This window comes from Choristoneura fumiferana, chromosome 6, assembly GCF_025370935.1.
Source record: "Choristoneura fumiferana chromosome 6, NRCan_CFum_1, whole genome shotgun sequence".
Taxonomy (NCBI): domain Eukaryota; kingdom Metazoa; phylum Arthropoda; class Insecta; order Lepidoptera; family Tortricidae; genus Choristoneura; species Choristoneura fumiferana.
The window spans coordinates 6806575-6822144 of NC_133477.1; the positions used below are offsets into that span (position 1 = coordinate 6806575).

At 38.6% G+C, this 15570-nt stretch overlaps 2 protein-coding genes across 2 annotated transcripts in view; both read right to left on the reverse strand.

The window, feature by feature from the left end:
- LOC141428934 (cytoglobin-2-like) overlaps positions 1–15570 on the reverse strand; it is a 286546-nt gene that overhangs the window by 57911 nt on the left and 213065 nt on the right. The gene's annotated exons all lie outside the window — the stretch shown is intronic.
- LOC141428617 (uncharacterized) lies at positions 558–4913 on the reverse strand. Its single transcript, XM_074088619.1, has 3 exons — positions 4583–4913; positions 1909–3478; positions 558–627 (listed from the first exon to the last, which is right to left on the reverse strand). Exons 1-3 carry the CDS (start codon positions 4911–4913, stop codon positions 558–560), a joined length of 1971 nt encoding a protein of 656 aa, XP_073944720.1.

Sequence of the window (15570 nt, forward strand, 5' to 3'; positions counted from 1 at the left end):
TTCGTAATTATAGTCTGGTGGCAAAACTAAGGGTCCTCCTACTAGGAAATGTCCTGGAGTAAGAGGCATTGGGTCATTACAGTTTTCGTTGATCCGTGAAATTGGCCTGGAGTTAAGACATGCCTCAATTTGACACAATACTGTTGCAATTTCTTCGTAAGTCAAGGTCGAGTTCCCCACAATTCTCTTAGGTGGTATTTTGTTGACTTTATGCCGGCCTCCCACAGGCCACCGAAGTTTGGTGAATGAGGCGGTATGAAATGCCAACTCGTTTCATTGGTGGCTAGGTTGTCCGAAATTTCTGAGAGCATGGATGACTTTTCATTGGCAAATAAATGTTTGAGTTCACGAGCTGCGCCTACAAAAGTTGTACCATTGTCACTCCAATCTCTTTGCAGTGACCCCGACGAGCTTCGAACCTTTTAAAGGCAGCTAAAATCCTTGTGACGTCAAATCGCTTACTGGTTCGAGATGCACTGCTCGTGTAACCATACATATAAAAGAGACATATATATCCCTTATATGCACGGTGTCCTCTGCCCTTGAGGTTCTAAAATTCATCGGACCTGCGTAGTCCACACCACTGTGAAGAAACGCTCGTGCAACAGTTCCTCTTGCTGATGGTAACTGTCCCATTAAGGGTGCTTAGTTGCTGCGTTGTAACGAGTACATATGACGCATTTACGGACGAAAAGACTTACTAAGTTTTTTGCACCTACAATCCAATACCTTGATCTTATATAATTAAGCATCAGCTGTGGAGCCCCGTGTAAAGTCCTATCGTGCGCATCAGCTACAACTAAATCAGTGAAATGCGATTTATGGGGCAATATAATTGGGTGTTTCATCTCTTCACTGATTTGAGCATGCCGAAGTCTTCCGCCTACTCGCATCACCCCTTCTTCATCGAGAAATGGATTTAGCGAGGTAATTTTACTTTTTTTACTAATTTCTTCATTTTTTTCAGAGTCTCTATTTCATCTTTTAGTTGATCCTGTTGCACTAGCTTTATACATAGAGTTAAACTCTTTTGCAGCTCTTGGCTAGTCAACCATTGACTACATGACTCTTTTTTAAACAGTTTCACCATACGCAAGCAGATTGCTATGACGCGTATTAATCTCCTGAGTTTCGAAAACCTCAACATTATGTTTGTTCCTGCTGTTTCTACTTCTTCAACTATTCCGCAAGTATTTGCCAACATAACTTATTACCTTTTTCTTCTAACTTTGTTTCTTTTACTATATATCTTTTATAATTTATGATTTTCTGTTTCAGCCAAGCAGGACCTTCCTTCCAGAGTGGTTCATTTATTGATTCGTAAGTACCTCTCGACGCGCAGTCAGCAGGATTTTCCTTGGAAGTAACATGGGCCCATTGATGGGGTTCAATTGAAGTGATTATTTCGGAAACACGATTCGCCACGAATGTCTTCCATCTGTTTGGCCGACTATTTAACCAGGACAAAACTATTGACGAATCTGTCCAAGCATGGATGTTCATCTTGTTGATGCCCATTACTTCCGCAACCTCCATCAACAACCTTGTCAACAAAACTGCTCCACAGAGTTCAAGCCTGGGGATGGATACCTGCTTAATAGGTGCCACCTTGGTCTTCGACGTTACTAAGGACACATGCACATTCCCATCTTTATCTATAACACGCGAGTACACCACCGCCCGTAGGCGTCAGACGAGGCATCACAAAATCCTTGCAGTTCTAGAATTTCATCACCACTACTGGAATGATTCCATCGAGGTAGCTTGAACGCGGTAAGTTGATTTAGTTTTTTTCGGTAAGTTAACCACTCTTTCAGCAATGGTGCCGGAACTTCATCGTCCCACTCGATTCCTGTTAGCCACAGTTTTTGGATGAAAATCTTCGCTAATATAACCACAGGAGCTAACCATCCTAGTGGATCAAATAATCGCGCTATGTCCGATATGACTTTACGTTTAGTTATGGGTGAGCTGACAGGCGGCAACTGCACCGTGTATTCGAATTCATCATTGCTTCTGTTCCAGGTAAGTCCTAAAATTTTTGTAGTAGTATCTATTTTGAGAGGTAAATTCTCTAAGTTGTTTTCCTTTTCTTTATTTATTTCTTGCATAAGTTTCTTGTCATTAGTAGTCCATTTTTGTAACTGAAATCCACCTTTTGCTAGTAGATTGTCTAATTCTTTATATATCTTTTTTCCTTCTTCCACAGATTCGCAGCCAGTCAGCAAATCATCCATATAAAAGTGATTCAACACTCTTCCTGCTGCCAAGGGAAATTCGTCCCCTTCATCATAAGCGACTTGACGTAAGGCGCGTACCGCGAGATACGGAGCAGACGCCGTTCCGAAAGTCACTCTCATTAATCTAAAATGATCAATGTCATCCTCAGCTCTTTCACGCCACACAATACGCTGAAAATCAGCATCCCTGTTATCGACCTTTACTTGTCGATACATTTTAACGATATCTGCCACTAGACAGATTGGATGTAGCCTCCACTTGAGGATGATGTGACGCAAATCAGGCTGTAGAGTTGGTCCTACTAACAAATCTTGGTTGAGAGATACTCCATTACTTCCAGGACATGATGCGTCGAAAACGACCCTTAATTTCGATGTTGTCTTATCCTCACGAATCACTGCATGATGAGGTAAGTACACCGCATCAGGTTTGAGCTTGTCTTCTTCTGATACCCTTTCCATGTGTCCGAGCTCGAGATATTCCTTGATAACATCGGAATATCGAGTCTTCAACTGAGGGTCCTTGGCAAATCGTTTTTCCAGCTGCATAAACCGTTTTGTGGCTATAATCTTGGAGTTACCATACTTGCAGCTAGGATCTTCATCTCGGAACGGAAGCTTGACTATGTATCGACCAGTGTCATCTCTCTTCGTAGTAGCCTTAAATATCTCCTCACATCGCTTTTCTTCCTCCGTATAACTTTCGGTCACAGACTTCACTGAACTATCAGCCTCAAGTTCCCAGAATTTTTTGAGTAATTCATTTTCGACGTGAAGGTGGTTTACGCTGATAGTGTTTTGTGCCGAAGTTTGTTTGTCGATTGGACCAGATAAGATCCATCCCAAAGTAGTTTTTTGGGCAATCAGGGCTCCTGGTGGTTGTTTAATAATACCTTCTTCCAAAATTTGTCCATAGACGTCCGCCCCCAGGAGCAAATCAATCTTATCAGGCTTGTCGAAGAGTGGGTCTGCTAACTCAATATTCTTAAACTCGGACCACAGTTCAACGACAATCTTCTTTTCAGGCAGGGTTGATGTAAGTTTGTTTAACACAAAAGCATTCACCATATATTCAAATTTCGGATTACGAAGTGATTGTATCTTTAACTTAACTATTGACTTGGAAGCTACTGTAGCACCCTCGTCGCTTCCTAAACCCGAAATTGTGCTTCTGTGCTGCATTTTCTTTAGTCCTAATAATTGAACTGCCGACTCAGTGATCAAGGAAGCCTGCGATCCTTGATCAACCAAACATCTAAGAGTAATACCTGTCCCCAATTTCGACTGTGTCTTGACTAAAGCCGTTGCTAACAATACTTGATTACGACTTGTCGAAAAATGGCTTTTGACTTCGGTATCGGTAGGTTCATCATTCGCTGACGAACCCGCTGTGGCTGCGTGCACAGCCGCACCCGACTCAGATGACTGATTCGATCCACCAGAATTAGTCTCTGATGTATTCTTGGGATGTAGTAGTGAATGGTGTTTTCTTTTACATATGCGGCATCTAGTGGATTGGCGGCAAACAAATACTGTGTGATTGGGACCTAAACAATTGAAACACAGCTGACTAGACTGAACGAAACCTCGACGTGCGTCAATATCGATTTTTGCAAAACTCTTACAATTACCAATTCTATGATCCTCAGAGCAGTAGGAACATGACAGGGCAGTTGCATGATGAACCTTTGGATTGTTAGTAGCATTAGAGATTCTGCTAGGTTGATTAATGGGCTGCTTGTTGGGAAAATTACTAGGTTTTGAAGCTCTAGGCTCTGCAAACTCCAATGCTCTAAACCGTTTTTCCAAAAATCCATTAAATGTTTCTAAAGTCGGCAAATCATCTGACTCATCACAGGCCTTCAGTTCCCACTGCTTTCTGGTTTCAGGATCTAACTTTAAACAAATAATGTATATAACAATAGTATCCCAGTTAGTTACATCAATACCAATATTCTTTAAGGCGTTTAAGCACTCGTTTGTCGTGTCCAGCAGTTCTTTAATCCCATTGGCAGATTCTGTTACTAAATTTCTTTGGCTCATCAGTCTTTTAAGTATGTGGTTGGCTAGATATTTCTTATTATTGTACCTCTTTTCGAGTTGTTCCCAACATCTGGAATAATTTTCTTCAGTTATATCTACATGTCGCAAGAGTTGTTCTGCTTCGCCTGATAAGTGACTCTTAAGATAGTGTAACCGTTGCACGTCGTCTAAAGATTCATTTTTATGTACAAGTGCTACGAACAAATCGCGAAACGTTGTCCATTCCGAGTACTTCCCAGAGAATTTGGGAATAGTAATTTCAGGCAATTTTATTCTAGATTTAATTGTTCCTGTTGTACCCGGTCCGGTGACACTTGCAGCTCCAACAGTAGGCTTCAATTTACTAAGTGCAGATGTTAACTCGCACTTGTAATCAATGTACAAGTCTTCTGTTTTCGTGTACACGTCGTCTTCACAATATGCACTTTCGTTCAAACTCCTGGCATCTGTTCCAATTACAATTTCATTATGTGTCTTGTTAAAGTCAGCCCATAGTTGTTCTAGTATTTGTAATCTTGTAGACAAATGATCGCTGGATTTTAAACGTTCTTTAGGCGATTTCCTGAAATTGTCTCTGGCTCTCTGCATACGATCTAGTATATTAACTTGAAGTTTTGCTTTATCTTCCATTGTTAAACTGCAGTTCAGTGTTGAAAAAGTTTACTCAAAATATTCTAAGTCCAGTACGCCGCGATTTTTCTAAGTGTTTTTTGCTAGTTTACTCTAGGGTAAATCGGGCATAGGTTCCCCGTAGTCGCACTTTTAAGCGAATTATTCTAAGTCCTAGACAACAGCTTCTAAATTTTTACAAGTCTTTTTACACTATCTTTCACTAATTAACTTCAATGTCAACACAATCACAATTAATATTTAAAGAGTACTCACAGTTGTCCTGGCTCACTCACTAACACTAATGACGACTCGAAGGGCTGCTGATGCCACAATACGTCTCCGTTCCGCCGATTTAAGTCCGCCGCTCTGCTCCACAAGTCCGCATCCGGTTCGAAAAAGGACCAATGTTCATCTCACCACGGTCCCAAGATCAAATAATAAACTTCACTGCACTTTTACTATTTATTACGTAAACAATACAAGAATGCATATGTAGTATTAGGTGGATAAAAAACATTGACTTTCTAAGGGAAGGTCATTATACCAGGAAAAATCTCAACAGCGCGATGCAGAATGGTGACTGACACGGGACAGCGACATCTAGCGGTGAACTTAAAAACTAAAAATTGTATGCAGAAGTGAAGTCGTGTGATTAGAAAGGAATTGTGTACACTAACGCCATCTGTTGAGAGATTTCATGTAACTTAAAGTAAACAAAGGGAACTAAGTAGTGGATTAAAATCTATGAGAATTTAGAATTGTGTGACGGTTTAAAACAATATAAATAAAGCGAAATCGGTCCACCGTTCCGAGTTTTGTGCTTAGCAATACATTTTACGATTCATTTTTATTTAGATAGATATTACAACACTCTTTATTGCACACTGCATACTTAAACAACTAGAGTAAAATTCCGTTAAGGAAATTGACATGGCTTATGAAAACAGAAAGAGGAAAAAAACAAAATAATGTTGAAGCAGGTGGTACAATTATATAGGAACGAGAATAATTAAATACATACGTACCTAAAATAAACTTATTATATAAAAAAAATGAATGAACAATCTTGAATTTCCACAAGCGCAAAACCCTAGCATCCAAATTCTAAATTCGATAAAGTCCACTCGAGCCAATAGCGCAAAATCCGGGGCAATCAAAACTGAAGTCCGGCTGTCAGTCGTGTCGTGTCGTCTGTCGTGTCGTAGACGTGTCATGACGGCACCTGCGGCGTGACGTAATGGGGTTTAATTAAAATTGAGGGTGCTATGCGATGAGATATTGTAGGATAGTATTGTTTTTACATCATGTACTTAGAAATACGTAACAAAAATAATTCAGAAACAAGATATACTTTATGGACAAATTTGTACATCAGCAACTTATTAAGTACCTACACTTTGCGAAGGAGTAAACGAAGTTAGAAAAAAACAAATTTACTTCTTAAATTCTCAAAACTCATTAGAATGTGGCCTGTTAAAAATAGTATTTTAAAAAAAAACCATGTAAAACAGAAACCAATACGCAAACAGCCAAATGACACACTCGAAGTCCATCCTAGTCCTAGATCGAAATGGCAATATCGCTCGCTCGCCCGGGCCGGATGTTTGACAACAATCGAATGCTACTGGTATCTGGTGACGTGCGATGCCCGTCATAAAATCTGCGCTAGTTAAGTGACAGCCGCTATTCTGAGACGTTAATAGACTAGTCATAGAAAAATCTAATTAGTATTTTTCTCAATTAAACAAAAAATATGAGGATATAGCCAGTGAAAGTTGCGCGTGACTTTTTAGCACGGTGTGACGTCACGGACCCCCACTCCCGAACTTTGATGCGCTTCATCTTTGTCATTTTTTGATCGATGAACATAATAAAAAAGTGGCCAAATATTTTCTGATAATCAAAGTAACGGACTAAACGGAATACTTAATCACAACAAAGAGTTATTGTATTGTATTGTAAGCAATTGTCAACTCTCGCAGAATAGACGTAGCCATACCATTGTAAGAGCTTCTTTTGATATCGTAGGATAAAACACGCCTTAACGCATTCACTGCCAACTTGACTTCCACAGGGGCCACCGACGCACATGTGCGTTCAAAATGTATGAATAATTATTACAGCGGCACTAGGCAAAGTTTCGAAAACGCATATGTGCGTCGGTGGCAGTGAATGCGTTAACAGTAATAAATAAAATTCATGGTTTTATATGACAATAAATAAAATTTATTAATATAATGTTGGTTTTAATATTATGTTTTATTTGAGAAAAAATATAAGTGGGTACTTAGGGAGTTACAGTGACAAATTATAACGTTTGTTGTGGGTTTTTAGTTTAACATCTAGTAGCATGGTGTACGGTTGTGTTGCTCTGAAGATGAGCTCTGGTTGAGTTCGAAACCCGTCAATGTAGTGTGGTGATGGTGATAGATGGGTTTGTGTGATTCGTGTGTGTTCTTACAGTGTGGAGGTGGAGAAACTGCATGAACACGCATATCTTGCATAAACTAATAGCTATAATAAGGTCGCGGGTGAGCAAAGAAATTACTTTAGTTCATTGATATGGACCTCCGCAAAGTAACGCCTGTAGGCTACTACGCAACTCGAAACTCGAAGTTCGTGTCGTGCTGTCCCTCTGACACTTATACTATTTAATACGAGAGCGAGAGGGACGGTACGATACGAACTTCGAGTTTCGTAGTAGCCCTGCTGATTCAATAAATTATCGTAGGACTGTCCGCACACCGCGTTCACGCATGGCCGCCGCAGCGTGACCCGTACACAAAGTGCTCTCACCCTTAATGGCGGCGACTGATGGACAGTACAGTCACCAGCACCAACATCTGACACAACAAGCGTGCATAAATATCTGATACGACTCTATTTCTAGGGCCGGAAGGACGTGTCAGATATTTTTGCACGCTCCGCTGTGGCATATATTAATGCTGGTGACTGTACATTACGCCACATAGTTCAAGTTCGGCTGGTCAGTTACTGCGTTGCAGCTACTCGAATGGTCCTATGTGTCCATCCAAAGCTATTTTATTTTTAGACGACCAGATGGCCTAGTGGTTAGAGAACCTGACTACGAAGCTTGAGGTCCCGGGTTCGATTCCCGTGTCGGGGCAGATATTTGTATGAACAATACGAATGTTTGTTCTCGGGTCTTGGGTGTTTAATATGTATTTAAGTATCTATGATTATATTTATCCGTTGCTTAGTACTCCGTATCCTACCCTACCTTTCCTACTTATATTATAAATGCGAAAGTTTGTATGTGTGTGTGTATGTTTGATAGTCCTTCACGCTAAAACGGCTGGATGATTTAGATGAAATTTGATACGTAGATAGCTGGGCATCTGGAATAACATATGGGCTTCTTTTTATCCCGATATTCCCACGGGATAGGGATAAAATCTTGAAATGCTTACCGCTGGTTTAGAGTCTTGAAATTTTGGACAGTTGTTCTTAACACAACCTCAATGAAGACCACGATATAAATTTTGGGAATTCCCGGAATTTTAATTGTAACTTTTTTATATAAGTGGGGGCAAACAAGCAGACGGGTCACCTGATGGAGAGCGATCTCGTCGCCCATGGATACCCGCAACACGAGGGGAATCACAGGTGCGTTGCCGACCCTTTTAGGAATTGGTAGGCTCGTTTTTTAGAGATCCCGTCCCGTGTGATGCCGTCTCCGTCTATTTGAACAAAGCAAACAGAGACGGCATCACATTTATCCGTCAGATAAATTTAATCAATGGGCGGTGAAACAGGGGTGTGTACTAAATTCAATTAGGTACAGTCACCAGCACCAATATCTAACACAACAAAGCGTGCACAAATATCTGATGACTATTTCTAGGGCCGGTAGGACGCGTCAGATATTTATGCACGCTCCGCTGTGGCAGATATTAATGCAGGTGATTGTACATACATATATCATCATCATCATATCAGCCATAGCACGTCCATTGTTGGACCTAGGCCTCCCCCATAGACCTCCAGTTGCCTCGGTTGGAGGCGACTTGCATCCACGGTGAACCCCAGACTTTAACCAGGTCATCCGACCATCTCGTTGGTGGACGTCCTACGCTTGCCGATACGCGGTCTCCAATCGAGAACCTTTCGGCCCCAACGACCATCTGTTCTCCGTGCTATATGGCCTGCCCATTACCAAATTCGCTTGGCTATGTCGGTGACCCTTGTTCTTCTACGTATCTCCTCATTTCTGATTCGATCCCGTAGAAAAACCCTAAGCACAGCTCTCTCCATAGCTCGCTGAGCAACTTCGAGCCTATTTATAAGACCTATTAGTGAAGAACCACGTCTCGGTTCCATGTGTCATCACTGGCAACACACATGGGTTAAAGACTTTCGTCTAAGACACTGTGGAATTTTGGACGAAAAGACATTCCGGAGTTTCCCGAACGCTGCCCATCCCAGTTGGATTCGGCGATTGACTTCCTTCTCGAAGTTGGACCTACCTAATTGGATGGTTTGTCCTTCCTAGGTATACATAAGTATGTTTCAACAACTTCAAGAACCTAATTCTCAACCACAACCTTACCGACAAAAAGTTGGAAAACCCCCGACTTTGTCAATGGGCACACTGGGCACGTGCCCAGGACCCCGCGATGGATTGGGCCCCCTACTCCTAGTCCTTACCAAACAATATCCGATAGCTACTCAACTCTCGCCTGAAAATCAGGCTTACCGAATGCAGGTGTTTTGCAGGTGGTAGGACCTTGTGCAAGGTCCGCCCGGATTGCAACCACCATCTTGCTCGCTTATCCTGCCGTGAAGCAGCAGTGCTTGCACTGTTGTGTTTCGGCGTGGAGAGTAAGACAGCCGGTGAAATTACTGGCACGTGAGGTATCCCATCTTAGGCCTCTAGGTTGGCAACGCATCTGCAATACCCCTGGCGTTGCGGATGTTTATGGGCGGTGGTGATCTCTTACCATCAGAGACCACTTGCTCGTTTGCCATCCAGTCGAATAAAAAAAAAAAAAAAAAAAAATGCAGCATGTTGTGCCAGGGCCTCTATAATGGGTGAAAGACGGCCCTGGCGTCAGCTAGCTTAGGTATTAATACAGGGTTTCTTAAACTTTTTGCAGTCACGGACCACTTTCATATTTTTTTTTGGAAATTTCCTAATAAATATGTTTACAAACTGACCTAATGCGGACCCCTGATATACATGCTACGGGGTCCGTGACCCACCTTAAGAAACTCTGCCCTAATAGGATAAAATCGTTAAATTAATAGCCAAGTCAAGATTTTGAAACATTCTTTTATTCCACTGGTTAGGTGAACAGATCCGAAATATACACTAAATTTACTTAAATACATTACATTTATTAATTCGAAATTTTTTTACATCAATTTATTAAATACAATTTAAATATTAATATTGCACATTTTTTAAGGAATCGTTTTACTTAACTAATATTGGAATTAAATATCGTCGTATCCTACGATAAGAGCCACTATCACCATAAGGGCTTTTAGTTTTTATTTGTAAAATTAATTCTACACATCAAGATACATGTTTATAACTTAAAATTATAATTTTAATATTTTTTTATTAAATAGTAAAAAAATAATTTTAAAAAGCCACAATTACGTATGTCTCACTTCTAACGCGGAGTAAAGCCAGAAATACGCTGCTGTCCTTATTCGCCGTGCAAAAGGAGACACGCGGGCGCGACGAGGGGGCGCAAGCGCCGTTTCGGCGGTACTCGGCGGACAGCGCCGGAAGAGTGGCGTGCATTCGTAATGCTTATTTCATTTGTAAGATCATCTATTTTTTCGTTAATTGACAATGAAAACCATAAAACGAATCGTCGAGGACTTACACTAGTGAAAATAGTTACAAAGGATGGCGCTGAACAAAAGAAGTAAACACCAAGTAAATTTAGCGAAATTGATTTATAAAGTTTTTTCATTATTCAGATTCTGTTTATTACTTATTTTAGGTTTACTTTTGTATTTTTTTTTTTTAGGTTACTTATTTATATATTTACATAGTTAATGAAGAAATTCACACAATTTAATGAAGTAGTTAATATTACCTAGAATAAAGCCCGAACGGCTACTGCGGTCTTCTATCGCGTAATAGCTCAATTTTATTTGTATAGCAAATGTGTGGCCACAATTGCGGTAGTGTCCTTTTTCTATGTACGAATTATGTTTTGTTGAATTATTGCTCAAATATTCGCTTTTTAAAGATATATTTGGGCAGTTTACTAACATTTCGGCTTCATAGAATGAACATAATTGCTTTTTGATAACAATAATTATTTGGAAGGTGTGATTTTACATGTCTGATTTTTGGGTTCTTATGGCACTTGAGGCCTTTTTCGCTGTATATTTTGGCATTATTATATCTATTTACCTTCTAATTTCTTGTCAGTCGGCCAATAGGCTAGAATATTATTCTCTTATGGTTTCTTATAAAATTCGGCATGGTTTCTGTGACTGTTTTTTTAATAATGTTTTGCCTGTGCTTTTTAATTTCTATTTACAGAAAAAATAAAACGAGAAGTCTCAAGTAGAACCTGAAAAGAACAAGATCTAGATTATTTGTTTAACAATCGGGACCATATTTTAGACAGTGTACCTAAGTTAAGAAAATAAAGATTACCTAAGCATATTTTTTTAAAGACATCGTTTCAGTATTTCTTATTATTTACAGACCGTCACAGACAACAACAGCGGTTTGATGTTGAAACAAACCAAATTAATCGCAGATTTTTTCAAAGCTACAACACATAAAAGAGAGACAAATTGATGAAGACCGAATTTTAAATAAAACGAAAAAAATATTGGTGATATAATTTTGAAAACTTTCCAGGAGCAACACCGAAGTTTTCTTCAACTTGAAAAGTTTAACTTTCTGCTACTGCTGAATTGTTTTCGCCTGAAAAAACTGGCAAAAATGTAGAATGTGCAATGATTAAAAGACAATTTTGGAGTTTAGCTCAATTCCGTGTCAGAATGAAAATTTTATCCTTGTAGAAAACAAAGAAACCGATGAAGTTCTAGATGATATAGTTATGCAGAGAGAAGAAATTATTCGTAATTTTTTCTTCGACGATGACATTATGCAAAAATAATTCAGTAGGTATAGGTGTAGCGAGAAGTTGAAGGTTTTCAAGTTGACAAAAACTTCGGTGTGACTCCGGGAAAGTTTCCAAAATTATATCACCAACATTTTATTTTTCGTTTAATTTGTACAATGATGGCTACTGCTTTTTAATGCATCTGAGTTTTATTTAAATTCAGTCTTCATCAATTTGTCTTCTATTTATGTGTTGTAGCTCTGACAAAAATCTGCGCTGCGATTAACTTGGTTTGCTTAAACATCAAGCCCGCTATTGTTGTCGGTAACAGTCTGTAAATATTCAGTCAAAGTCAAATATCTTTATTCAATTTAGGCTATAACAAGCACTTATGAATGTCAAAAAAACTTTCACCACATTAAGAAATAATGAACGTTGTCTTTAAAGAAATGTAGTTAATCTTTATTTTCTTAACTTACACTGTCCAATATTTGGTCCCTATTACCAATTAATATACTTAGTTACGATTTTCGCGACGACTAGAAAACAATAACGACTTATATAATAAAAGGCGAATAGAGGGACAAGGAGTGTAGTTACAAATATTGCAAGAGCAAGCACGGACCCTATAAAAGTGAATAAAGACAAGTATCTTTGTATCAATCAAAAATAAAATAAAAAAAACCCTGAAGGATTTCATGACTTTTTACAACGTTACCTCATGAGAAAGGAGGTGTTGCTACTGCGGGTGATACAGACGATGAGAAAGAATAAGGAAAGATCCCCAATGAGTACTGAAGACTGAGTAAATAATAATGTGCAATTTTATTTTATATTAAGAGCGTAGAGAATATTTTGAGTTTCAGAAGTTAAATATTTATTTTAAGTATGATTTTTTTTAGTTTCACTTATGCTTCCTTAAATGGGACTTGTTTTATTTTAGAGAATCACTGTGGCTACGTACTACGCTTTATGATTTAAAAAATCTTAGAAAATAAAAATAAAATATTTTTCTTATTTGCCACTTCTTTCTGTATTACAAGAAAATACTAAAATTAAAAAAATGTTGAAACGCAAATATTTTAACAACTACAATTTGGTCCTAATGGTAGTTGTGGCCTCGAATTTTTCGACGATAAAAGGCACAATGTAGCTTATGGCCCTTTAAAACTCATTTAGTCCGACGAAAAAGGATTTAAAGGACAAAATCTATCTATATGTATCATTAAGAAACATAAATTTTGTTTTAACAGAACCCTAGAACCCTAATACACATTATTTAATTGCAAAATTATCAATTACTACTTATATTTGAAAGAAACACAAAAATGCTTCTCCTGAAAAGTGAGCATTTTGTAATTGTGGCTCTTATCGTAGGATACGACGATATGGCCATTTGCTTTTTGAAGGCATAAATTCTACGAAAGGTGATGTACAGTAATGTCAATGATATCTTTAAACTTTAGCACCTTGTCGCTGTCAATTCATGTTTTGAACTTTTGTATAAAAATGTCAGATAAGGCATACAATGACAAGTACTAAAGTGTAAAGATATGCAAAATTTTCAAAGGTGACTAAATACTTATACATAAGATACCAGTTAAAATATTATTAGAGTCCGCGGCACTCAAGTGTAGCGGTGATTTTTAATGCTATGTACAAAATAAGGTATCGCGGGGACTGAACGATGCGCGGCGGGTGGTGGCAAGTGTAAGCGCTGATTGATGCACAGAATTAACGGTCGCGCTACTCTTACTGTACACCCACAGATAATTTATTTCACATCGGATATTCGGATATAATATAGGTCGAAAATGGCCTGAAGTGCTTCGAGTAAAGGATGGTAGGTACGGCCGTGCCGCTTTTTGCTCGACTTGGCGCGGCCACTGCCGTGCCCCCAGATAATGCGTTTCCATACAAATTGCCGTAAACCGAAAAACAGGGTACATATATATACTTCCAGTTGATCCAGAAACTTGAAATTTGGTATAAAGGAAGCTCAAACAGCACAACCAATAAGAAATAAAAATCATTTTTATTATTTTGTCTGTCTAAGTCAGTAACCACCTAGAATGATGAACAAATCGGATTATTGGTCAAAATTAATTGGCATTATTGCCGTTTGTATGAAAAGGATTGATTATTAAACGATACACTGTCATTATTAAAACTGCTTTTTTTATAATTAAATATAACTGAATCTCAACCATAAACAATTATTCTGTGTAGGATAGTGTATTACATCTAAGTAGGTACTATTTGAATATAAAATTGTGTATGATTCTTATAATTTCGTGCAACAACATCTAAATGATGATTTATAATCGATATGTACAAAAAACAATTAAAACATAATTATGGCACTTAACCGGTTTACATAGTATTACTAAGTTGCAATTAATATCTTTGGTTAAGATAGAAAACTAAAATTAGTTAAAATATCATAAATTAAATGCAACACTTAAAAAAAGGAAATATAAAAAATCGGATGTATTTCTATAACATTTGTACTTATTTCTAGACTTCCTCCAGCTTATTGTACTTTACCGCATGCTCTCCACAAAAGTCGCGACGTTTACGGCACGTCACTGCGATTTCCACACCGTCTGCGTATTTTGAGCAGCAGTGTGGAGGGCATGCAATAAAAACGGTGCGCATACGATGCGTCACTGCGATTCCGTACCGTCACCGTTTTTTTAAGCAGCGGTGTGGCGCTCCTTTAAGTAAACAAACAAATCGCAAAAAAAACGATGAAACTCTATGACCCTTGTTTTCTTTGAGTAGTAGGTAATTAAATTTATATACTCCACACTCACAATTTATTTACAAAGACAGCCTATCTAAAACCTTAAATTTATTTACAGGAGCTTAAATTTACTTAATGTGAGATATGTTTATGTACAGCCAAGCCAAGAGGTGTTAGGAGACTATTATGTTATAACATAACATTTTAAACTTTCGTGGTTTTCACTCATAGTGAGTGTCTAATCGTGACCACGGCCACTGTAATGTGAAGATTGGCTTTTGGAATCTTTTTGTATTTTTTATTTCAATTCCAAATTTTACTTTTACTTTGAAAATTATTAATATTTATTATTTATTTGATTGCTTAGTAACGACATCTTTTGTCCGGGTGAGCGGTTGGTTTCAATCGTTCCAATAGAGTGCCGAAAGTTTCTCGATGAGGGCTACGGTATATAGATGTCGCTAGCGTCACTGCTTAAGTGGCTAAATAAGAAACAAACAAGCTGAGGTATGAGGTGCATAGGGGAAATTCGTGTCTGTACCGTTGACCAGCAGTTGTGTAGCGGTATAGCACGCGGTACGGAATACCGAGGACCTGGGTTCGATTCCCAGTCTGCTGGTCTTTATTTTTCTGGTTTTCTGTGCATCTTATATTTCAGTTTGTATTTTTTAGCGTGATAAGTCCCGTTGGTGGTATTCTGACTATGACTATTATGTTACTAATTTGTTGCTATAGCGTAGCTGTTATACACCGTTTTTTTATTAACTGATATTGTAACAGATCACTCACGTCTTAAATCGAGTTTAGCTCGATATGTTTCGGGCTTTGCTGGCCGAGTATGAGTATTAAACGGACGAGCTTGCGA